The sequence below is a fragment of the Rhagoletis pomonella genome, unplaced genomic scaffold, assembly GCF_013731165.1.
Source record: "Rhagoletis pomonella isolate Grant_MI unplaced genomic scaffold, Rhpom_1.0 Rhpom_scaffold_00654, whole genome shotgun sequence".
In the NCBI taxonomy this organism is placed as follows: Eukaryota; Metazoa; Arthropoda; class Insecta; order Diptera; family Tephritidae; genus Rhagoletis; species Rhagoletis pomonella.
In genome coordinates, this window is record NW_023459208.1 from 23,548 (window position 1) to 47,492 (window position 23,945).

Consider the following 23,945-nt stretch of genomic DNA (forward strand, 5'->3'; position numbering starts at 1 on the left):
GCGATTGCGAAGACTTCCGCCAGGAATAGTTTTTGGTATTCGCACATTGGCGGACTTTTCTGGAATCTTGGTATAATTACGCCTGCACCAATACTTCCGTCGTCCATCTTCGATGCTTCGGTATACCATACTTGACCCTTTCTGGAATTGTGACTTTGTAGGGCTTGTCAAAGGATAACTTCGAATCACCCAGGAATGGCTAGAGAGCGTCCAAGTGACCCCAAAGATCCCCACTTGTCATGCTGATTGCATTGGGCAGCAGTAAATCATGCCTGTAATCACACTAAGGGCATCTGTTGGACAGGTGCGCATAGCTCCTGGTCATGAAGACCAAGCGGTGTTGTTTGCTCAAAGTGGCACCTGCGCTTATTTGTTTAGCTTATGGCTACCATATGTAACAACGAGCTTTACGTTCAAGGCCAACACGTTAGTTTGGGTGCTATTCCCCCAAGTTTTACCATGAAGTCTCTGATAGACATAAAACGCCTCTTATAGCTTTGTTGGTAACATACTTCCGCCTTTTCTGTGGACTCAATTCCTGTCCCTGCCAAGGTGGGTCTAGTCAAGTGGACTTTCCTTCTTTTGGTGAATGGGACAATGGTGGTCAATTTTACACCCAAAAAAAATAAATATATTCCCGAAACAAGTGCCCAAAAGTAGTAAAACTGCGATTTTAGTTTTTCTCTCTGACGTCAATATTTTTTTTAACGACTTTGATTGATTCAAAAAAATATATTTGTTTATAAAATTCATGCGATAGGGCTGCTTCACACTGGAACAATTATTCTCACGGTTTCACACTGTATTAAAAGTAGCACAAAAAAATGTGTATACGCGTATAGGACGTTTGAATGAAAAGTATGAATGTCAAAGTCCTTGAAAAAACTAAAAACGCTGTATTACAATATTTGGTTCATACTTTGGTGAGCATACTGATTGTTTTGTGTGTTTTGAAAGTTTTTTGTTTTTGTCGTACAGTGTAATATTTCCCTTACTAACGATCGAGTAAAATAGTCTACTGTTTTAAGATCCAGGTACGAGTAGATTTGAAAACAAAGTGAAGGTCATTTTCTTTTCTAAAGAACTTCATCAGTTATCCAATAAAACTTAAGCTATGTATTTTTTTTTTTTAATTAAGCATTTATTGAATGATTGTATACTTAATTTTAGTCAGATGCAAGTATGTTTTAATAAACATATGAATATATGTTTGTATTCATGTTTGCGAGCCCACTTCATATTCTTAATATATTTTAGTTATTATTAAATTTGTATAATTGCACGATTAGTACGAATTATGTATATTACTTCCATATGTTTCCTTTTCAACTTTTCATTCAGCTTAAAGATTTCTCTTAATTTAAATATTAGTTGTGTAATTTTGAATATCTATACATATGTAGTTACGTTCGAAATTTGTTTTTTTTTTGTGTGGTAACAAAATCGAATTTAGTAATCGTTGCATTTGTAATGCAATGCATGTGTGTATGTATGTGTTCGAGGATCTTGTCGTGTGTATATCATAAAGATAAGACGGGACAGATTTGTAAAAATATATACATATTTAAAATTATTATTATTTTTTTCTATTACCATATAACTTACTTTGCTCTAGTCTAAATAGATGTGTATGTAGGTATGTATATGTGTGATATATGTGTGATGCATTTGTGTGTGCACTTCCTTGCATAGAAAGTGGTATTTATAAAGCATATTTGAATATTTATATTTTCATAATTTTCTCTCACTTATTATCACAAACGAATACCACAAAGCGAAATTGTTTAGTAAACTGTAGTAAAAATGTGCAATGGAAAAATATTGTACGCATTATCGATGATGCAATTTCCAATGAGTACCTCATTAGCTGGATTTCGATAACTTTTCTATAAGACATTTACCTGTTTCGACAGATGCAAACTCGCTTATAAAGTGGTCATACACTGTTTGCCTGAAATAGGGAGTTTTACTGTTCTATGCAAATTTTTCCACCACTAATATAGGCTTAACTTGTTCACTTTATTTTTCTTTCAAAAAATGTTGCAGTCTTACAGCAAGTAAGGCATTAAAAAAAAGCTGTTATTTGTATAAAAGAGCCATGCCATGCTTGGAATAAAATTTGCAAAGCATTTTGAATTGATTGGACAAACTTGGCAAATACGGAAATTAAATTTTTGCTCATCTTTCGTTTTTAATTTTTGGTTTTTATGTTTTAAGTTTTCAATGAAACTGATGTTTTATGTGCATAATCGTATGGTATAATAACAATTATAATAAGTAATACAATAAAGTTGTAGGTGTAAAGGGATGTTCGTATAATAAACGGTTAATAAATGTATATACAAACTACATATACTGATAAATACTAGCAAAAATAACAAAAAAAAATCGTATAAATAGTGTGAGAATATGTAAATATAAATATGTAATCACAAAATACAAATAAAAACACGAACTTCTGCGGGTTTGTGAAAAAAACCTGAGAACTTCGTGCTACAGCTTATGAAATAGTTGCAAAAAATATATAGCAATTAGCAAAAAAAAAATAATAAATTTCAGAATTGTATGTAGTACGTACATTTACATTTTTTAAAAAGAAAAAAAAATCTTCATTCGTTATTTTATTCCTGTTAGTTAAACTGCAACAATCTTCGCCGCAAAAGTTATTCTTTTACCGCTTTCTTCTTGCTACAAATACTTTACATACAAATTGCAATCAAAATTCATATTTTTTAAAAATTTTAAGAAAAAATAAATCACTATTTCATTATTTTATCTTTAAGTCATCGAATTATATCTGAGATTGCTATCGATAGTTGCATTGCCATTGGCGGCGCTTGTTGTTGTTGTAGCATTTCTTTCATTTTCTCCACTTTCTACGATAGCAGCATGCTGCTCGCTATTATCAAATGTGCCACCAATACCTCCATTGTGATCTAGTTCTGGATCCATGTCAGAGCCGAATTCGCTATAACGTCGCCGCCATGGCCACACTTCGCGTATGCTGTCGACGAGTCGTTGCTGAAACGTTTTATACTCCATATCGAGAGATTGCGTTTCTCCAAAATTGAAATCGGCTACCTCTACTGTGAAGCTGTAAGAGAAAAAAAGAAGTATGTGGTTATTTGAGGTATTGATGCAGGAAATTATTTAAAATCGACTACGTCACATGAACTCATTATCTATTGTACCGCGGATTTTTATAAAAAAAAAAATCTTCCAAAAAAATATGCAGAATATGTGTGTATATCGTCATTATAAATGCAAAAGAGATTGAGACTGCTGATGTGTTAGCCAGGGAACGTTCTATATAGACTTCAATCGAGAAAATTCTTCTAATAAGTGGCGTATGCTACCATCGTCATCAACATGCCCTATAGCCAAACTCATCTAGCTCGTAAACAACAAAAAAAAAAAAATAACAAAACACGCGACCGAAATCTAACGGAGATTATTACTGGACATTTGCTGGTTAGTACTCATACTAGGAATATGGGCATCGTCTACAATTAACTCTGTAGAAGCTGCTAGAACAAAAACGAACATCGAACAGAGATGATACCATCTTGACCCGTAGCCTTAAAGGGACCATAAGCAAAAAGTAAACTTAATTGAAATCAAAAAAATTTCTATCAGAAGTTTCCAGATGCTTGCATTGCCAAATTTAAAAAAAAAGCCAAATTACTTACCGATTTCGTGATTGTATGTAGTAAGAAACTCCGAAAACTATTAATATTACAGCGATCAAAGTGAATGACACAGGCACCACCACCACGGACAATTGTGATTGCACTTTTGCTAAATAAAATAGAAAGATGAGGTATTTCATTAAATAATTACAATCAATTATCAGCTTCGATTTCAAAATGTAATCGCCAAATATACATACATATCAATATATACATATGTACAAGTGTGCATTGGATTCATGTGATGCGTCCGCGCTTATCACGTACCTTCGTAAATGTTGATGGTGACCTGATTCAACTTCTCAGAGACTTCATTGCGTAGGAAAAATAGAACTGTTTTGCTCTCAAGGAAAAAACGTGTATAATTATATTCGCATTTATCCAGCGGGAAATAGTAGCGACAAGTCTCATTGCCGGTGGCGTTATAAGGCGCTAAGCGGGAATGAGAAGAAATCATAAGTTGGTTTTGAGAATAACAACAAGAAAGCAACATGCAATGTCACTCACCATTGAACACCTGAATACACATTTCCAGCGAAGCAGAGCCTTTACAATTTACTTGAAGGCGCAGCATATCACCACGTTGTAGCCAATTTTGACCATTAGCCTTGAAGTCGGATACGGGTGCTACAACAAAGACAGTTGTAATAAATGCTAAGTTTTTTTGAAATTTTATTTATTTAGGGCCGTTCCTACAGTCAGGAATTAGCTTACAGTCGGCAGTTAATTTTCACTTAATAATTTTTTCCTATTTTAAAGTCAATACTAACCTTTTGTGTAGACATAGTGCTTGAATAGGCCATATAGCTTTTTAGGATCTCTCTGTAAAAACTGCTCAGTGGCACAGTTATAGGGCGGTTCTTCGTCCATCGACAGTGGTGACATAAGTATGGGCAATGCAATCTTTTTAGACGCTGATGTGTTATTTGTAGCGATGGTGGATCCATTCACCGGAATACTCGCATTAAGTGGTGCGGCTGCAGTATGCTGCACTGTTGGATTGGCCGCTAATGGTTTATTTGCAACAAGCGACGTTAATGATATTGGCGAGGCTGCACCGCGTCGACGACGATGCGTAGACGTCGGAGTTGTTGCTGTTGAATTTGAGTTTGCCGGTGGCACTTTGGGTGTTGTTGTACTGGTGTTGGGCTTCAATGTAGTGGTGGTGCTGCTGCTAGTGGTTGTTGTAGGTGTTGTCGTTGTAGGTTTTGGTGTAGTTGTTGTGGTAGTCGTCGTAGTCGTAGTGGTTGTTGTGGTAGTTGTTGGTTCAGGCGGTTTTTCAAAAGTTGCCACGACCTAGCAAGTAAAAAGAGAAAATGCATTAGACAATTTTAAGAAAAACATATTTAATAAATACTATTAAATTAAACGCACCAATGCCTCAATTTTATAACTCTCCTCCGGTTCAGTGTACTGCGCCACATAATCCAGTCCATTAACCACGCCTATATAAGTGCAGTTTCGGAACCAATACGTTTGCACTTCATAGGCCTTATCGGCGAGAAATTTTGCATCGTTTGGCCGTAATTGCACCGTGTGGTTGACTGGCTTCGCTATGGATACAAAATTGTTTTTGCGCTTGGTAGCGTTTTGCAGTAGCCGCAGTTCGCCGCCCAGCGATTCGTCCAGTTTGAAATCCACATGATTGGTGGCTATATTTATCCAGAAAACATAGTTTTTGTCAACCTTTACGGTTGCCCGATAATCCCCGGGTTTTGTTGTGTTCATCGGATATGTTATGGACCAATTGCTGTAGGGATTCTGGCTGTTCAGTTGCTGAAATGAAAAGTGAAGAATTTTAAATTTAATAAATTAGTTGGAAAATTAATTTAGATTATATTGCAAGTTTGTGCCATGAAAATATACCATCAACATTTTGAAGCTTTTACCACTTTTTATTGTACGATTACATAGCCCGAGGACAAGTTTACTATATGTTTCCAAATTATCGAAACAAATTTTTCAACTGCACGGAAATACGATGCTTAGGTGTCAGTTTTTTTTCCTGATATGTTGGAAATATATTTTACTCCATCATGCCTAATTGCATTTAAAAAAAGCCCGGTATTTTTGAAGAAATTCGTTGTGGTATCAAAGTGAGTATCTCGTAATACAAGCCAGATTTGTGGTTCGTCGAATCCTTTCTATTTACCCGTCTAGGAAAATTTTTAAGCAATTTAATTAACAATCAGAGAAAACATTGAAGATAAGATAAATTAAATATTGCAATATGGGCATCAAACTAAAAAGGTTTAGGAAAGTTTACTGCCAAAAATATTTTTGGGGAGGGTTGCCAGCTGTTTGAAATTTTTTTCCATATATTGAATTGATAAAATAAATGAAATATTACAATACGGGTATCAAACTAAAGAAGTTTAAGACAGTTTATTGACAAAAAAAAATTTTGTAGCGGGTTTCCAACTATTTGAAAAATTTTATTCAGTTAAAATGATAAGATAAGGTAAATACTGAATTAATACACCTGTGAAGAAAGTAAACGATATGTAGAATCGCGTTATAAGAGTATAAATTTAATTTCCAGGCTTCAATACCTTTGAAAATATATTAATGAACACCCTTATTCATAAAAAGGAAAATATGTTTCATACATCGAAAACTTGTTTGACAATCACACTTTCTTAGAGCAAAAGAGTTTTGGGAAGGACTAACAATACAAAAATACTTTTGAATGCGCAGTGAAGCACGCCGGGTATTTGCTACATTCCAATAAAAAAAAAATCATCCTGAAGTAGGTTCAACAACTACATCAGTGCTGGGTAAATAAGGTAACTTCCAGTCACTTGGAAATGTTTAAATTAATATTTTTTCTCATTAAAATTAAACATGTGCCATTGGAACACCCAAGTTCAACGCTATCTATAGCTGATCCGCATTGTAATCAGTTAAATCTGCCTTGACATATTCCATATCAAAAGTAACGCCACGAAACAATGCATATTCTCACTGCATAAAGGAATGAAAGCGTACTAAATATACAATATGAGTTACATACTAATGTATTTTTGTATGTATGTAAGTAACTATTTTTATATTTAACTGCACTCTTTTGTTATTATAATTTACGTTATTTTGAATTCAGAATATGTACTTCAATATATGTACTATACGTACATATACTGACATGCATACACATGCACTGTCTTTTAATCACATATGTACGTATGTATGTACATATTAATAGTGTTAAATCAAAATACTATTCAGATTACGAAGTTCAAAATTTAGATACAAATTTTTTGAATTTTTCTAAGGTCTTTATAAAGTGGAAAAGTTGGACTTAAGTGGTTTTGATTAAAGCATTAACCATATTTTTATCAAAAAAAAAAAATTACGAAAAAATTGTAGCTTGAAAAACATTGCAAAGATTTAACAAAATACACCAGGCACTCACTTTTGATCGCCAGTGTAAATTAAATTACAATAAAATTACACTATTAAAATTAAACACAAAACTTTCAAAAATAAATTATAAACCAATACAAACACAATTAATTCAAATTGTTTAAATGGAAGTGAATGACAGAATGCGGTGCAAGCATGCACACATTCCAGTGTTCATAAAAAGGAGAAAAAAAAAACATTTACACCGGCAGACACGCAATTCACGACAAAGAATTAAATTTAAATATGCACGGTGCATTTCGCTGAATTGACAGTCATTAATTAACATAAAATAGAATAAATAAGTTTGCTTATAAAAGAGTTACTGGAATTGCATACTAAAAAAAACTAATAAATAATAAAACGAATGTACGTTTCAGATGAATGAGATGACAATAGAAATACTTATTTATTTTGTTATAAACCAGTTTGTTTGCTAGCCCTAAATATCGCACATCAAGACGCACGCCATAAATTGGAGGAGAAGCTGGGCCAAATTAAGTACACTTAACAAGGGCAATTGTACATTTTTTGAGGTGGAATTTCATAAACGAACGAATTCTGACACGTTTGCGTTTATCGCTGTGAGCTACAGTGCCGGGGGGATATGGCGAAAGAGTCGACAGAAAGAGAACGATGGCGTTGAAATCGAGACAAGGGAAAAAACAAGAACACGGCCAAAGTCACAGACAAATACTTAAGCAAAAACAAAGGCAAAAACCGTGGCTAATATAGGTCTAAAGACAAAGCAAATAAATGAAAATGAAGATGAAAATGGAAATAAAGGCAAATGTAAAGATAAAGATGAAAATAAAAATAAAGATAAAAGACAAAGATACAAATAGAGCTAGAGATAAAGTAAAATATATGAACAAACACAAAGCTGAAGACAAAAACAAAAACACGGACAAACACAAAGTCAGAGGCATGGTTAAAAAAATGTTAATCGACAAAAACGCGCCAATGCATTTCTTCTTACAACAAGTATAAATATACATATGCAATATTGGCAGTTACTGCAAGTGCAGTCCGAAAACATTACCGGAGAGATATGCATATGAGCATTTCCACAGAATAGTCAACCAGGACCGAGAAGTAAAATGAGCAATCAGTTGTGTAGGAGCTATAAGTTATGTAAGTGGTCCCATTTCCCAGTCGGATATCTTGAAAACTGACGGACTAAATTGCGATCAAACAGACGGACAGCTGAACTTGGCAAATCGACTTAGCTCGACGTTCTGATCATTCTTGTACCTTCAAACATCGGACCAAATTTATAATACCACTTCATGTTCATGAAGGTATAAAAAATGATGGAAAAACCGTACGTTCGCTTAAGCTTATAAATAAAAAACTAATAGAAATATTTCAACACACAATTAGTTAGATGGAAGTTACTTTATTCCAGGGCCGAACACAACAGTGATTGATGAAAACTGTTATGGAAAAATTCACTAAGAAGGAGATGTTCTACAACTAGGTGATACATACCAATCGATTTCTTTGTTCATAGAGACTCAAATTTCAAAATAAATTTTTATTTGCAATTTTTATGCAAAATTAAAAAAAAAAGAACAATTATTTTTGATTTTTATATTATACTTAAGTCCAAAATAACAATTATTTTTGATTTTTATATTATATGTCTTAGATAACAATTATCGAAGACTTTTATTTATAAAAGTCATCAATAAAAATTAGTCAGAAACTTTTACTTTTGAATGTCATCAATATAAATCAGTCACCGACTTTTAGTTTTAAAATCATTCGTATAAAAGTCATTAACATTTTTCGCAGTTAAGAAGGTGTTGGGAAACAAACGTTTACTACGACGACACAACAAATGACTTTTATAAGTACGATTTAAAAAATAAAGGTCAGTGACTGATTTTTATAGCTGAATTTTATAAATAAAAGTCTTCGATAGCTGTTATCTGAGACATATAATTTAAAAATCAAAAATAACTGTTATTTGCAATTATTTAGATAAAAATCAAAAATAATTCTTATTTTGGATTTATAATATAAAAGTCAGAAATAACGGTTATTTAAGGAGTAATTAAATAAAAGTCAAACAATACGTGTTAGAGCGATTTTTTTTTTAATAAAGTTGTAACTGTTACGGTCTCTGCTTTATTCCACTTTAATATACAATTAATCGTGTTAGAATATTCTGTTCCATTTCGCAATTTCTTGCATTTTTTTAATTTGCAGCCAAAAGCGACTTCCATTATTCGTACGTTCGCAACAGCATGTTTGTTGCTAACATATTGAAAAATAAAAATCGAAAGATCATTCCTTTTATCAAAAAATTTATAGAAATTTATGTTTGGAAATGCCTATATATGTAGCAAAAGCTCGGTTTCACACTACAACATTTCTGCCAGCAGAACAACTCTGTTTGTAAGCAGGAGTGGCGGTGGGTGGGGTAAAGTTTCTCAAAAGGTTGTCCCGTATTAAAGTGGCAGTTCTGCGCTGCAGCACACTAACACATGCGCAACTTCGAAAATGACCTGCAGGAAACAGGGCTAGTTAATAGCTAACTTTTAACTACCCAGCAGTCTACTAGTTGTAGTTACTTCCTTCAGCCGTAAATAACTACTTTTAAAGGGCGACATAAAATATCAACAAAACAAAACTTGTTATAATTTTGGGCCAAATTCCTTATTTAATTGTTTGCTGGGTTATGGAGGGAAGGAAGAAAATTTACTTTCGTTTCTCTTTTTCATCGGCCTAAGTAGCTCCATAACCCAGCAAACAAAACTTGTTACATTTTTATTCATTTACTTTATTTAAGATTACATATTTGCTTATTTGTTTCGAGAAAGCATCTGTGAACTGCAGCAAAAAAAATGTATTTAAAGTAATTATTGTATGAGGACATTTAAATAGAAACTTATTTAAAGAAAACAGACTCCCGATAACGTCTGCATGACTCCTGCACTACTTTTCAATTAGTTTCCAGTTAGTTTTATCATTAGCTAATTAAAGGTGAGGTATTTGTCGAAATCACGCAAAAAAGCTAACAATAACTTGGCTATTTTTTATCAATTTATATTTTTTCTGCAGGGTGCCCTTGGCAATTTTAAAGCGCAAAAGTAACAATTACTCTCAAATTTCCTGTGCGTACCCTTCAAACAATTTTATGAGTGCTCATAATTTATGAGTCTAAAATGAGTCTTTCTTTCGTCATAAATATGATTATACGACCAGTCAGATTTTATATATGAATATTTTTTTTTAAATATATAAACTAAAATGCACCCGCTACGTTCTAAAATTTTTTAAACAACTGCTGAAGTCATTTGACAGTTGAGCGAATGTATCAGTGTTGCCACAAAAAAAATTACAAAATTCCTCAAAAACAAATGAAAAATCCTCAAAACCCGAACAAATTACTCAAAATTTTCTTATTACAGATATGAGTATTGTGTACTGCATACTATTCACAGGTACTTCGTATAAAAATTAATTACATTCTCTAATTCAATTGGTATATTTGTTTTTGCGGAAAAAATTATCGATAACATTTTTAATATTTAGTAGCACACCACACAAACGGCTTGACAAACCAAGCGAAATATCCCTTTGCTTAAAGCTATTTATGTTGCGTATCGAGGGGTTTGAAGGTTTGACAAGCCCTTTGAGGGAAATGTGAACAAAAATCTAAATTTTTTTATTTTATGGCCGCCATGTTGACTTTTGATCAAACCGCTTACGTTGCGTATGATAAAATCGCCTCATTCGAAACCGAATTTTTACCGAATGAGGACTCAAGAGAGAAAAATCGAAGAAAACCAATCCCTTTTCCGGAAGAAAACTAAAATTCTTTGCTTGAACGAGTCATGTTTGCATGGTGTATGGCGAAATGGGAAAAGTAGGTTTCAAGAATGTTTGACAAGCCGCTTGTGTAGTGTATTTCGCTCTTTATAAAACTTCGGAAAGCGTTTTATTCAAAAATTTGCGGTGCGATTCAACAACTCTGCTGTGTAAAACATGGTTGCATTTGTTATCTGCAAATATATCGAGAGAAAATTCCTCAAAATAAAACTCCTCAAAAAATACTCAAACGCACCCGAAATTCCTCACGTTTTGAGGAATTACTCACAAAGTGGCAACACTGGAATGTAGTGAGTGTCGTATATGCAACCTGCGTAAAATTTAGAGACAGTCTGACAAACTACATATATCAGAACTATCTCTGAACTAGTGCAAAACGGATGCAGAGCGGGACAGTTGACACTTAAATGTGCAAATGCTCACTACTCGTACTCGAGAAGACCTCCGACTCATCGTTGGTCGCGAGTTCTAATCGCGGTGGAGGGAGTTGTGAGTTTCCAAATTGAATTTTGAAAATGGAATCTGTAACGGAAAAGAAAAAATCTAAAAAAATATACAAAAACGAATCTTCAAACCGTTTTCTTATACCAAAAAAACTGTCCAACTGCACTGGGCGACAATTGCCACCGCCAATGACATCGCCGTGTAAAACTCGACAGTTGAAAGCATTGCTTGGGTATTGATCTAGAACTAGTACTTTCGGCAAAAGCTCTACTTCTACGCTAGTCCTGAGCTAGTCAGATTTTCGGCAGGGCATTCACAGATACCAATACATTCAAAACATGCGCATACGCAGAACATACATTCCCAACGGAATTGAAAGTGAGCAGCTCCCCTAAGGAGCAAGTAGGAAGCAGTACAAATGCGAAGTAAAAAATAAATGTTTAAATTTCTTACAATGCTCAGAAAAGAATACCATTTTCGCTAGTTACATAAAATATTTTCGGTTGAGTAAAAAAAAAGTAAGTAAAAAGTACAAAATTAGATCGACAATTCGGTTTGTCGAAACGCCAAATGAAGCGCCTTATTGCCAAGCAACTGAAGAACGATAACGATACAAGACGGGAAAATGGTAATAGTAGCCGCGGGTACTTGAGGGGGAGGGGGGAATTTTACTTGCAGTGAGTATTGTACATCTACCGAATCTTTTAATAGTTTGTTTAAATTAAATATGTAAGTGTGATAGGAAAATCGTTGCAGTACCTTCGAGTAAATATCTGCACTACGGTGTGCACAAAGATTTGGAAAGATGAAGAAATTATAAGTGGTTTAGAAAATAACTACGCAATTATAGCCAGTAATGGGGTGCATTTCTCATCAAAAGCATCAAAAGAAAAGCAATTTTAGATTGGGGCTTATATGACACAGCCGCACGACGTAAATTTCCATTTGGCAGCATTAGTGAGTGATGTTAAACATTTGTTTCTGTTCGTGCATTTGTGACAGGAACCATGTGTTACACCAGTAGTAGAGGGTGTTTCAAATGCACCCAAACAGCACGAATAGGTGTAGTATTTGTATGACTTTGGGTTGTATGACAAAAGGACAGAAAAACGATAACAAAAGGCGTTGAGGTCTATGTATATTCTCGCCTGAAATGTAAAAAGACGTAACAACATCGTCAGTGAAATGGAAAAAGTCGTGACTAATATTTTTTTTTTTCATAAAACGATGTAAGGAGTTGTAATTCGATGGAATCCATCATATCAATCAAAAAGTGAGTTTTGTATTTTTTATAAGTTATGACTTTTTGCATTTCAGTGACGATGTTTGTTACGTCTTTTTGCATTTCAGGTGACGATATGTAGTATGTATGTAAGTAATTAATCACCCTCTCACTTTCCTTTTTATTTATAAGGCCTTAGAAGACTATGTAATACAAATTATATTTATATACTATTATATAGGTGTTCTAAAATGTTCCCTCCTAATGTAAAATTCGATCCAGAAGGCAATGATGCAATAACCATCTTAAACGCTAAACTGAAAAAAATAGGTATATACTACGACGCTTAACACTCCTTACTATTCAACTTTTAATAACAATTTCTCAATCCAGAAGAGCAAAACAACTATTTGCAAAAAGAACTGAAAAACGTATCGTCTATGCTTGCCAAGCATATGGTCTATTTGGAAAGACTTTCCAATCATGTTTTCCCGAAGACTTTAAATTTCAACTTTTTTCCATTTAAATCAAAAGAAGAAATGGACGATGTGGAGAAAAATGTTAAATCTATGCCAACAAATGAAGTTGTATGTTTTTCAGTATACATATTATTGACGTATTTTTTCTTATACATACATATATGTATGTAGTTGCTTACAATTTTTGGGAAATGTTTAGTACCACTCACACCGTTTTTTGGGTGGGGAGCGAAGCGGGAGGGGGCGGGGCCCCCAAAACACCCCCCAATAGAAAGGAGACAGTCGCCGCTTTCTAAAAAGGGGAACCCCTCCCTTGGACTCCTCCCACAGGCACCTAGGGAACCGTTTGAAAAAGGGGGAAAAACGGATTTTTCTTAGGCAAACTGAGCAGTTTGAAGTGGAATATGACCCAACTAACAGAAACCGTGGGATTTTTTAATAAAAGAAATTATGCCAAATTAGATATGGGGGGATTTTGAATAAAGAATAAAAAGTTAATTAAAAATAGAAAAAAAAAGTTTTTATAAAAAAAAATGTTCTTTTTAACAAATGTATTTTTGCGTAGAATTCCTTTCTACGTAAGCGGCCTTCGGCCGCACTTAGGGATTATAACCCTCAGGCAGTAGAATTCTCCTTTCTGTGTTGCCAAAGAAGGGGGCCTGAACACCTTTTGCAGAGAACACCTTTCTGCGTAGGCGGCCTTCGGCCGCACTTAGGGATTATAACCCTCAGGCAGTAGAATTCTCCTTTCTGTTTTGCGAAGAAAAGGAGCTGAACACCTTTTGCAGAGAACACCTTTGTATATTTTTAATGCTTACTGGGTTATGTCCTATCTTCTTTTGTCTCATTCTTTTGCATATTTTGGAGTTTGACAGCTGAACTCCGCCATTTAATTTGCATATGCAACCAAAGTCAGACGCGTGATTTTGAAGGTGTTTTTATTTAATGAATTGTGATGAATTGGTTAATATTAAAGTCGTAAAGCAAGTTATAGCAAATCAAGTAAAGTGTAAAGTGAAGGGGAATACAAAAATATATTGGTAAAGTGGCTAATTTAAGCAGAATAGGAGTGATAAATGTACGCTAATTTCCGAATTTTACAAAAAAGGGCATATTTCAAACCCAATTTGTAAATAAATTAGTAACCAAAATTTACAAAAGTGAGTGTTAAAATATTGCGTGGACCCTTGGCTACAAGTGTGTGAAATTTTTTTTTGGATCGGGCCACCCATTTGGACGGAATAGCCCGAAATAGTTGTGAGCGGTACTAAACCCCACCCCAATTTTTACAAATTATTTGTCTTTCACAGATGGAATATATAAGAGAAACCATCGGGCCCAATGATATTTCGAAGTCGCTTAATAAATTGTTTACGGAAGAATTTTTGTTATCCTTAAACTGGGATGGCAACCAGAAAAAGTTAGCATTGCGAAAATATAAAATCTTTTCAAAATATGCTTTTGGTAAGTTAACCTTCATTAGTAAGTCATAACGTGTTTATTTATTTATTTTTATCACTCATACGCCATGTCCCGTTTATGTTTATCGCACACCGTCTTCAAAAGAGGCACAACTCAAAATTTGGTATTTTTTAAATTACGCGCTAAAAATGTACACAGAGCTTTTATTTACATTTCAGCAAAAGCTAGTGCAAATTTTTGTTATAATTTAAAGATTAAAAAAAAAAACCTAAGGTAAAGTCTCCCTTGCCCATATGATTATCATGTGCTAAGAAATTGTTTTTTGCAATTTCTGAGGAACGCGTAATTTTGATTTGTGCCCCTTTTGAAGACGGTGAGCGATATGTAGTTTTTTGATTTTGCATCACTCATATGCCATGTGTTTTATACACATACATTTGAATTGCGTCTCACAATTTGGTATGTGCTTATATTTTTTATATAGATGCGGTGAAACGAGAAGATTACGATTATTCGGATTACGAAGCATCAATGCGGAAAGGTTTCCGAAAGATGAAGAATAGGGTGTATAGGAGACGCTACAATAATAAGCTGACCAGTGAAGCAGCATCCACGCTAGACAAAAATTAATATTTAAAAATTATTTGAATTAAATCTTAAGTATGTTCATTGCAATTAAGTACCTTTAGATGTTAACAATCTTGTATTAACATGAAACTACATACATACATATGTACATATATTTTAATTTGAGCTAATGCATTGTAAACACTTTCAAAATTAATTTCATGTTGAGTTAATATGTAATTTATAATATACAATTACGGTGACCATCCGTCCTGTATTATAGGGGACAGTCCTTTTTTTTCGTCAATTGTCCTGGTAATTTATTTATTTCATACGGGACGCCAAAAGTTCTGTATTTCTTTTAATGTCTCGTATTTGTGTCGTATTCGGTATTTTGGCGCCCTAGCAGCTCATAAAAATGACATGCCTATGAACTAGTAGTTTCGAATCGAGGAGCACATATATATGTAGTTGGTTTCTGAAGTTATAAGTCTGCGTATTTGTGAGTAGATATGAATCGAAATTAGTCGTTAATGATTATTGTTCAAGTTTCTAAAAGAAATTACCCTAGTATTAGCTTTTAAAAGGGTTTTTTCAACTCATTTTACGTTTGATATACTTAATGGGGCAAAGCATATTGAATAGGTAGTAGAAGTAGAGCAGCTGATCTTGCTTTTGTTGAATATCTCGTCTTTAAATTGCCATTTTTCTGCAGTTTTTTGCCCCGGGCGGCAAAATCCTCATGGTGCGAACACTCTAGGGTTAAATTACAAAATGCCAGGTAAGTTCAAGTTAATTTTTTACCATCTTATTATCAATTTAAACTTAACACCGTCTCTGGCAGACGCTTCAGAAGTATAGGCTCAATGTGTGTATGAGCACATACAATCCTTACCACCAAAACCTCTACTGAACTTTCTGAAGGAGCTAGGTTTAGAAGAATGGTTGTGACGAACATAGAGTACAATAGACCTATATGTATGCCCGAGTCCATACCTCAAGTTATATATTCTACATACGTATGTGCATATGTATAGTATATATACATACATAGAGTACATTAAATTTGCAATATTTATCTTTGTATTCTTATATTTGCTTTAAGCCGTATACACTTTGGCGGGCCGCTGAACTTTGTAATGCAATAAAAGACAAAATATCAAAAGTTTATCTTTGGCTTCCCAGCTGAATCAACATTGAAATTTAATAAGAATTTCACATAAAATGCGCAATAATAAAACCCATTAAAATTTAATAAATTGTTTTATTTAACTAGAAATTTTTGATTTTCTTTTTGTTGCAAATTGTATTCTTATTTGCAGCAAATGGGAATTATTTAGGTAAATGTCTCGAATTAATTCTTATTTTAAATAAATTGATATTTATAAAGTCAAACCTTTTCTAAAGTAAATTGCGCGCACCTACATACATATGTACAGTATGTTGTTGTTGTTGTTGTAGCGGCTACAACAACCCCGCCCAGGACGGTTGGTATCTCAGTCGTTGTCGTCAAGTTCCACTAACGGCAACCCTAGGAAGCGTGCAGCTTCTGTGGGGTTTGTCCACAGGGACAAGGCCGTTAGGGTTGTCGGGTATGTACTTATCGTTGGTGAAATGTAGAAAGCCTCAACTGACCTTTAATTTTTTTACAGGAGAAGCAATAAGACGAACCTCCTACACCGAAAACTCTGTGCGTAGGGCCATACAATCATCGAGCTTTGAGTTGCGACTATAAAATTTATTTTAGTATAATTTTTAGTATAAGCTACTTAAAAATGCAAAAAACCGCATTTTGAAAAAAAAAAACTGTAAGTTAGGGTTTCATCAATGATAGGCATGTAGAATCTACAAGTGCAGGTACACACAAACATAGGTACTTACAATACATATGAATTCTTCAGGAATTCCTCTAAATTCTCTATTTTTCATTCAAAGCACGACTATAACTAGTTTTTTCTACGGGTCTTGAATGTGATATACATACCTATTAATGCATTACGGTAACACTTATTTTCTCCGACTTAATTTTTTTCTGTGCTGCTTCTCAGCTTGTACAAATTAGAAGGCACAAAATTTTTACTCGATTAGAAAAGAAAAAGGATACCCCGAGATCTTTACTATTTGAAAAAATTTCTATAAAACCACGAAACAAATATTTAATATTTTTGTATTATGTACAGAACTATAAAGATTAGTTCTTTTTATTATTAAACGTGAATAAGAAGTGTGTACGAGGTGAAAGAAAAATGTATAGCAGATTTAAAAGTGATTTGTATATGAAATTTTTCCTTTTTAACCGACTTCACAGAAAGGAGAAAGGTTATAAATTCGTTGGAATATTTTTTTCTTTATGTATGGACCTCGATAATCGATTTCTTTAATTGTTTTTTTAAAGGAAATGTGTTACCTCACAGGTGGTCCCAGTCGGTTTTGTTGTTTGCTTAAAGTTTACATGTCAGAGTATAAAAGTGTTCTTTGAAATTAGTATATTTTAATATAATTGTAGATTCTCAAGGTACTTGTGGATAAGCAGTCCCCAACATATATTTTTAACTTTGTTTGGAATGAATTCAATAAAAATGTGCATGCACAGATTATGAGACTTTGCTTTTTTATTCAAAAAAGCAGTTGGCAAGCAAATTTGGACTTTGAAAGTCTATTCAAATTTCTCACAGCTCATTTTTGCACGGATTGAAACCAAGTTTAAGAATAGTGCATTCAAAAGTGCTGCAATTACAAGAGCCGCCCTATTGAACTTTATTTGATAGGTTATAAGATAGGCCTTCAATTGAGCTTTAGATTCACATTTTTTAATGTTTCCAGATTCTACATCCGAGTCTTCGCTTGCTTTAAGCACTTTGAGCGACCTCTAAATATTTTTTGATTTCCAAATAAAAAAAATATGGGTATATTTTTTTGGTATCTACAGAACTTTCGTCGGTGAAAGCATATTCCGACTTTTATCTACTTTTTCACATAAATTTTTGGACCGCCCTATGTAATACATATGTATGTATGTATGCACATACGTCACATTTCTATGAAGTTATATGCATTCATTCAAAACTATTTATTCTGCGATATTCGCAAGAGTCTAAAAGTGATAAAAATATCAACCAAGCAAATAAAGTTCGTTATTAGTCATGCCAAAGAAATAATCAAAGTAGATACATACATACATATGTATGTACATAAGCTAATTACGCCAAGGATTTATAATCTCAGTGTTATTCTTCTGTAGCTAAGACTTTCGCTGGCAAATTTCGGAGCGTTGATCTCAATCTAATAAGTCGGGGGAATGATTGCATAATGATCGTTTCTACACAATTCCTATAAGATGGGTCTGGATATCTGTATTCCTAAATCCGTTGCATAAACCAATATGCTTTCTTTACTTACCACAAGATTTGCGGCAGGTGTATTATCTTCCCAATTAAACTGGTAATCCCCTTTGCTCGCCACTTGCCCATCTTCGTATAACACAGCACTGAAATTCACCGTGCCACCAATGACGGATGAACCGGTGCTCTTAACTTCGACATAATAAGCTGCCACTGCAATCGGGAAAGTGAATAGTGATTAGTAAAAATTACATTATATGCATAAACTTACAATACCTAAGTATATCTATGTACATATGTACATACATTTATTAAAGGAATGAAACAATTAGTGGGCGGATATCGATTTACAGGCCATTAACAATGGCTGAATACGAAAAACTCATTAGCTTTCTATAGCATATTTATGAATGAATGCGTAGATGCTAACGAGGTGAGGCGAATGGCCAGCAGGATGCTGAGGAATCAATGCACGCATGCAAATATTACCTGTGGTCAATGTTCCCAGTAGAAGTGAAATCAGCAATCCCATGTAACCACATTGTCTTCGGTTCGGCATGTCCGCTTACAAACTTGCTTAGCTTACTATGGAATAACTTATTCTGTTGCACTGGCGAAACTTTTGTTTTATTATTTATTTCCACGTTTGTTTTGCATTTGTCCGTAGTCGCTAACGCCAACGCTAGTGACAATCACTTTATGAAAAATGCGATTTTTTTCTCTGCACAACGCTGTCGGCCCCTTTGCACAATCCCACCCACTTTCCAGCTGAGCTCTTGCTACTGGTTCAACTTTCCCACTAATTGTTTCTTAATTTTTCGTTTTGCAAATTACAATTAATAATTATTTCAATGCATTACATTTAATTTTCACAAAAAAGGTGTTCACCCCAACTGCGTATCACTTTTTTACGAACTTTTGCTTCTGATCAGACAAGGAAAATAGAATTTGTAAAATAATCGCTGGTGATACCAGACGTCCGATTTGCACTAATGCTGCCACTATCATGCGAGGAAATACCACACAAGCTGACAGCACTACAATTGTTTGATTGATGCTACTGGCCGTCTTCACATGCTTGAAAATCTCGCTTGCGTTTGCTTCTTTCTCTCGCAAGCGGATAGAGTTTTGTTGACTGGGCATTTGACAGCATCATTTTTCATTTCGTCGCCTGGGTAAAAGATTGTCGTATGTTACGCACGTATGTTTGACGTTTACGACAATCTTTTACCCAGGCGACGATTTGTAAAATGTTGCCAAAAAAGAAGGTATAGATTTCGGTTCTTTGGCATCAGCTTTAATCAAACAGTCACATTTACAGGTGGAAATACATATCGTGTAAGAACACTTTTAGTTATTTATTATGTATTTCTTCTTTTTATATAAAATATCCCTTAATCAATCACGCCCATTTGGTTCTTTTTAAATTTCATTATTTTTTGCACATTAGTGCCCCTGTGATGTCACTTGTTGTCAAATTTCCAATTTGCTGAGGTGTCAAATAATTGTCAATTTCGGATTAGACAAATTTTTTGCACTCGTGTTGATTTCGTTTTTCGTCTGAATCTGAATGCCACAAAAATAAAAGAAAAATCGTGGAAAATTAGTGAAAATGTCCAAGGATCCGAACCAAAAGGAAGCTATCATAAAGGCTGCATATGCGGATGTAAATAAATTTGGTCAAAATGGCGAATACGAAAAGGCAGTCAAGGCGGTGAATAGAGGTATGTAGTAGTTGTTGTGTTTGGTCCTCCCCCGGGAACGCCTAGTAGATCGGTAGTTCAGTCTGCTGGATACCATTAATTTTTTTTTACTTTATCCATAGTTTTGGGCGTTGCGCCGGATGATCAGACAGCTTTGCATTGCAAAGTTGTTTGCCTGATACAACTTTCAAAGTTCGAGGAGGCATACAAATTCATAGAAAAGAATAAACTTGCCGCCACTCTAGTGCTGGAAAAGGCCTACTGCGAGTATCGCTTGAACAAGCCCGAACAAGCATTGAAAACTATTGATAATGCTGATATTAATCCATTGCCGGTGAGCTTGAAAGAGTTGCGCACACAAGTGCTATATCGGCTGGAAAGGTATGAGGAGTGCTTTGATGCTTACAGGGAAATAATCAAAAATACCAATGATGATTATGAAAATGAAAGGCGCACAAATTTGAGTGCTGTTGCCGCTAACTTGGCAGTAGATAAGGTATAGAAAACGGTTCGAACGAATTTTTCCTTGTCCACTGAAATGTAAAGTATTTTTGTTATTTCTAGAATAAGGAAATACCTGAGCTGCCGGAAGAAACATATGAGCAGTACTATAACGCCGCTTGCATAGCTTCGAATCGCCAGCGATATGCCGAGGCTGAGAAAAAATTGCGTGCCAGCGAAAAACTTTGTCGTGAAACTTTGGAAGAGGATGGCGTGACTGAGGAGGAAATGCGCGAAGAATTAGAACCGATACGTGTGCAGTTGGGTTATTGCTTGCAAATGCAGGGGAAATTAAAGGAAGCAGCAGCCATATATGCGGAATGTTTGCGCTTTAAGCCCAAAGATCCAGTTTTAGTTGCTGTGGCCAGCAATAATTCGGTGGTCATCAATAAGGATCAGAACGTGTTTGACTCTAAAAAGAAAATACGCTCGGCTATGTCTGACGCATGCGAATCGAAGTTGACTAGTCGTCAGAAGAAAGCAATTGCATTGAACAATTGTTTGCTTGCATTTTTTACAAACTCCAGTGACCAAGTACAGCAATTATGCCAGAAGTTAGTGGAAACTTATCCTGATTTGGAATTCCAAACTCTACTTATACGTTGCTCTCAACTCACCAAGGATAAGCGACAGAAAGAAGCAGTGGATTTGTTGAATAAGTACGCGGCTGCACATAAAGAAAATGCCTTTGCATCAAAATTTGCCATTGTGCAACTTTTGCTGTCTCAAGGCAGCCGCAAAGAGGCGATTGATATTCTGCTTTCACTTGGCGAGCAAATGTACAAACCCGGTATTATATCTGCGTTAGTAACACTCTACTTGGGCACAGATAATAAACGCGCCGCATCTGAGCTGCTAAAGTCGGCTGTCGAATGGTATAAAATGAACAATGTAAGCACCACCTTAAAATTTCCTACAATTTTATTTATAATCGTTTGTTTGCAATTACATACAGGTAAGCAGTGGCGATTTGAGCGATATGTGGCGCCAAGCTGCAGAATTCCACTTACGTGGCGGTGCATCTGAAACAGCAGCCAGTTCACTTGAAGAGCTACTCAAGTTAAATGCCAATGATATGAAAGTATTGGCACAGTTGGTTATTGCATATGCACAATTCAATCCAAAACGTGCCTTGGAATTGAGTAAACGTCTACCGAAACTTGAAACACTTACTACTGCCTCCGAAATCGATGCGTTAGAGGCGGCCAATTGGGTGATGTCTACAAAAGCAGCAAAGAAGACAGCGAATGCTAAAATCGACCAATCCCCTGGCACGCCAGTTGTCGAGAAAAAGAAGAGCCGCAACCGGAAACGCAAAGGCAAACTGCCCAAAAACTACAACGCCGAGGTGCCACCAGATCCAGAGCGCTGGTTGCCCAAATATGAACGTACTGGTTTCCGTAAGAAGCGTGATCGTCGTGCAAAGGATATTATTAAGGGTTCACAGGGTATGGCTAGTGGCGCTGCTGATCAATAGTAAGTTGGCTTAATGCTTTTTTGATTTTTCGTGAATGCATAAGGTTATTTATTTTTCAGTGATATGTCGAATCGTGCCAATCTTAGCAAAAATTCTCCCGCCACCCCTGTCTACCAAGAACCGACACCAGGACCACGTCAGCAGCATCGCAAGGGTGGTCATAAAAAGAAGAAGGGTGGACGTTTCTAAACCCTATGCCACGCTAGCATAGTTTAAGCTATTCGGGGAAATTTTTAAAGCATGCTTCTAATATTTTCTAAGTTATTGTGCTTGAATATTACAACAGTAGAGGATATATAAAGCAAAATGCATTTGCATCGAGAATAAGCTGGAAATAAATTATATAAAAGCTCTTCAAATTTGTGGTATTTATTCAATGCCAACACTTTCCATACTTACTATTCTATTTTTTAGTACCAAATACATATGTATTTAGCGGAAATTTTAGTTTTCTGAGAAATTGTAATTATTATTCATCGTCATCGTCGTTTTGCTTTTTCCCACTATCATCGTTGTTTGTGGTATCATCACGTCGCGCATCGTACGAATGCAGCGGTAATGTCTCTAACCATTCCAACATTGACCGCTCCTTATATTCTGTCTCGTATATATTTGCGTTAATATAACGTTCTATAAATTCTTTAATTTCATCCTCTTGTTTAGTCCAAGTCAGTGGTTCATGAATGCCATCGCCGCCATAACGATCATTATAGCGTTCATAGTGCACTGTGTCTAAAACAAGGCCCAAACCTGGTGCCATCGGCAAATCTAACCGTTCTTCAGTTAGCGCGCGATCCAATGTAGCTGTCGTGGTATTACCACGTGCAATTGCTATCGCCAAACCAACCATTTTCCGAATTTGATGAAGCATGAAACTTTGTCCCTTAACTTTGAGCGTTAGAAATTCAATGCCTTGTGGCGTTAGAAATGGTTCGGAGCAACTAAATGACATAATGAAGCGTTTGGCAGAAGGATCCAAAAAGTTTCTGAAAATAAAATAAATAAGCATGTATCAACGTTTAAAGCAGCAATTGCCAAAATCACTTACTTCCGGCTTGTGAAATTGTGAAAATTTTTGGTGCCTTCGTACAGCTTCAGCAGCTCTCCTATCTTTAGATGCTGAGCAGGCTCAATACGGTATGACTCAAAATCATGTTTTTGCCCACAATCAGCAAACGCAACGGATGGCAGTGTGTATGTGTAGGTACGTGCGTTGCACTGGTCTTTCGCATTGAAGCCTTTAGTAACGCGCTCTACTGCAAACAAACGTATTTGCTCCGGCAAATCTTTATTTAAAGCTTTGATGTCCAACGTATCGGCTAAAAGGTGAAATGTGCATGTACATACATATAAGCAAGTGCAAATCGATATTCAAATGTTCTCAAACCTTCCAAACTTACGCAATTTTATCGAGCACACTTGTCTCGCCGCAGACACCCCTTTATCGGTGCGTGCGGCACGCTGAAAGCATGCCGCTTGTGCTGCCTCAAAACTTTCCTCTGTAATCCACTTATGTTTTAACATAGCTTTGAACAACTCCTCCTCAATGGTTTGCATGCCCGGATTGCGCTGCATGCCAAAGTAATTGGCACCACAGTAGCTTAACAATATTGCGCATTTTTTTTCGCTTCACACGATCTGCTGGATCAAATGCTGGGCGCTTTGTATCACCCGCCTGTTCATCTTGTGTCTTCCAGTCGACCCACTTTCTCCGCTTCAGTTCTCGTTTTTGACGTTTAGTGTCTTTCAATTGTTCAGCCACTGCCGCACGTTCAACCTTCTTCTCCGCCTCCTGCTGCTCCAGTTTGTCAAGCGCTTCAGACATGGCGGCAGCAAATCCTCTGGGTTGTTGTATTTG

General features: G+C 35.4%; 4 protein-coding genes across 7 annotated transcripts; 2 read left to right on the forward strand and 2 right to left on the reverse strand.

The window, feature by feature from the left end:
- Nucleotides 1-1,430: 1,430 nt before the first annotated feature.
- LOC118751334 lies at nucleotides 1,431-19,361 on the reverse strand. 2 transcript variants are annotated; one of them, XM_036486132.1, is made up of 8 exons: nucleotides 19,267-19,361; nucleotides 18,465-18,619; nucleotides 5,064-5,465; nucleotides 4,460-4,985; nucleotides 4,197-4,316; nucleotides 3,957-4,121; nucleotides 3,690-3,798; nucleotides 1,431-3,094 (listed from the first exon to the last, which is right to left on the reverse strand). In XM_036486132.1, exons 3-8 carry the CDS (start codon nucleotides 5,415-5,417, stop codon nucleotides 2,779-2,781), a joined length of 1,590 nt encoding a protein of 529 aa, XP_036342025.1. In that variant the 5' UTR covers nucleotides 5,418-5,465; nucleotides 18,465-18,619; nucleotides 19,267-19,361; the 3' UTR covers nucleotides 1,431-2,778. The 2 variants fall into 2 exon arrangements, with proteins under 2 accessions (XP_036342025.1, XP_036342024.1); XM_036486131.1 differs by having other exon boundaries at nucleotides 18,896-19,359.
- Nucleotides 11,591-16,300, forward strand: LOC118751335. Of its 3 annotated transcripts, none has more exons than XM_036486133.1 (5): nucleotides 11,591-12,052; nucleotides 12,839-12,927; nucleotides 12,991-13,184; nucleotides 14,387-14,540; nucleotides 14,983-16,300. In XM_036486133.1, the coding sequence occupies exons 1-5, from the start codon at nucleotides 11,946-11,948 to the stop codon at nucleotides 15,126-15,128; spliced, it is 690 nt and encodes a 229-aa protein (XP_036342026.1). In that variant the 5' UTR covers nucleotides 11,591-11,945; the 3' UTR covers nucleotides 15,129-16,300. The 3 variants fall into 3 exon arrangements, with proteins under 3 accessions (XP_036342026.1, XP_036342027.1, XP_036342028.1); XM_036486134.1 differs by having other exon boundaries at nucleotides 12,994-13,184; XM_036486135.1 differs by having other exon boundaries at nucleotides 11,591-11,893.
- A 533-nt stretch (nucleotides 19,362-19,894) lies between the features above and the next one.
- Nucleotides 19,895-22,446, forward strand: LOC118751338 (signal recognition particle subunit SRP72-like). The gene is made up of 5 exons (XM_036486139.1): nucleotides 19,895-20,130; nucleotides 20,232-20,605; nucleotides 20,674-21,501; nucleotides 21,566-22,086; nucleotides 22,147-22,446. The coding sequence occupies exons 1-5, from the start codon at nucleotides 20,019-20,021 to the stop codon at nucleotides 22,274-22,276; spliced, it is 1,965 nt and encodes a 654-aa protein (XP_036342032.1). The 5' UTR covers nucleotides 19,895-20,018; the 3' UTR covers nucleotides 22,277-22,446.
- On the reverse strand, nucleotides 22,441-23,939 carry LOC118751339 (tRNA pseudouridine synthase A-like). The gene is given in 4 exon segments (XM_036486140.1): nucleotides 22,441-23,073; nucleotides 23,136-23,406; nucleotides 23,488-23,710; nucleotides 23,712-23,939. Coding segments are annotated over 4 exon segments (1,212 nt in total). The 5' UTR covers nucleotides 23,913-23,939; the 3' UTR covers nucleotides 22,441-22,556.
- Nucleotides 23,940-23,945: the final 6 nt, after the last annotated feature.

Excerpts from the sequence above, each read along its gene's own strand:
- LOC118751338 (XM_036486139.1), top strand. The coding sequence starts at position 20,019 with ATGTCCAAGGATCCGAACCAAAAGGAAGCTATCATAAAGGCTGCATAT. Across the intron at positions 20,131-20,231 it reads AGTCAAGGCGGTGAATAGAG|TTTTGGGCGTTGCGCCGGAT; the intron begins GTATGTAGTAGT and ends CTTTATCCATAG. Across the intron at positions 22,087-22,146 it reads AGTGGCGCTGCTGATCAATA|TGATATGTCGAATCGTGCCA; the intron begins GTAAGTTGGCTT and ends TTTATTTTTCAG.
- LOC118751334 (XM_036486131.1), bottom strand. The coding sequence starts at position 18,965 with ATGCCGAACCGAAGACAATGTGGTTACATGGGATTGCTGATTTCACTT. Across the intron at positions 18,620-18,895 it reads ACTGGGAACATTGACCACAG|TGGCAGCTTATTATGTCGAA; the intron begins GTAATATTTGCA and ends TCCCGATTGCAG. Across the intron at positions 4,122-4,196 it reads GTGTATTCAGGTGTTCAATG|CGCCTTATAACGCCACCGGC; the intron begins GTGAGTGACATT and ends ATTCCCGCTTAG.
- LOC118751335 (XM_036486133.1), top strand. The coding sequence starts at position 11,946 with ATGAAGCGCCTTATTGCCAAGCAACTGAAGAACGATAACGATACAAGA. Across the intron at positions 12,053-12,838 it reads AGGGGGGAATTTTACTTGCA|GTGTTCTAAAATGTTCCCTC; the intron begins GTGAGTATTGTA and ends ACTATTATATAG. Across the intron at positions 12,928-12,990 it reads CGCTAAACTGAAAAAAATAG|AAGAGCAAAACAACTATTTG; the intron begins GTATATACTACG and ends TTCTCAATCCAG.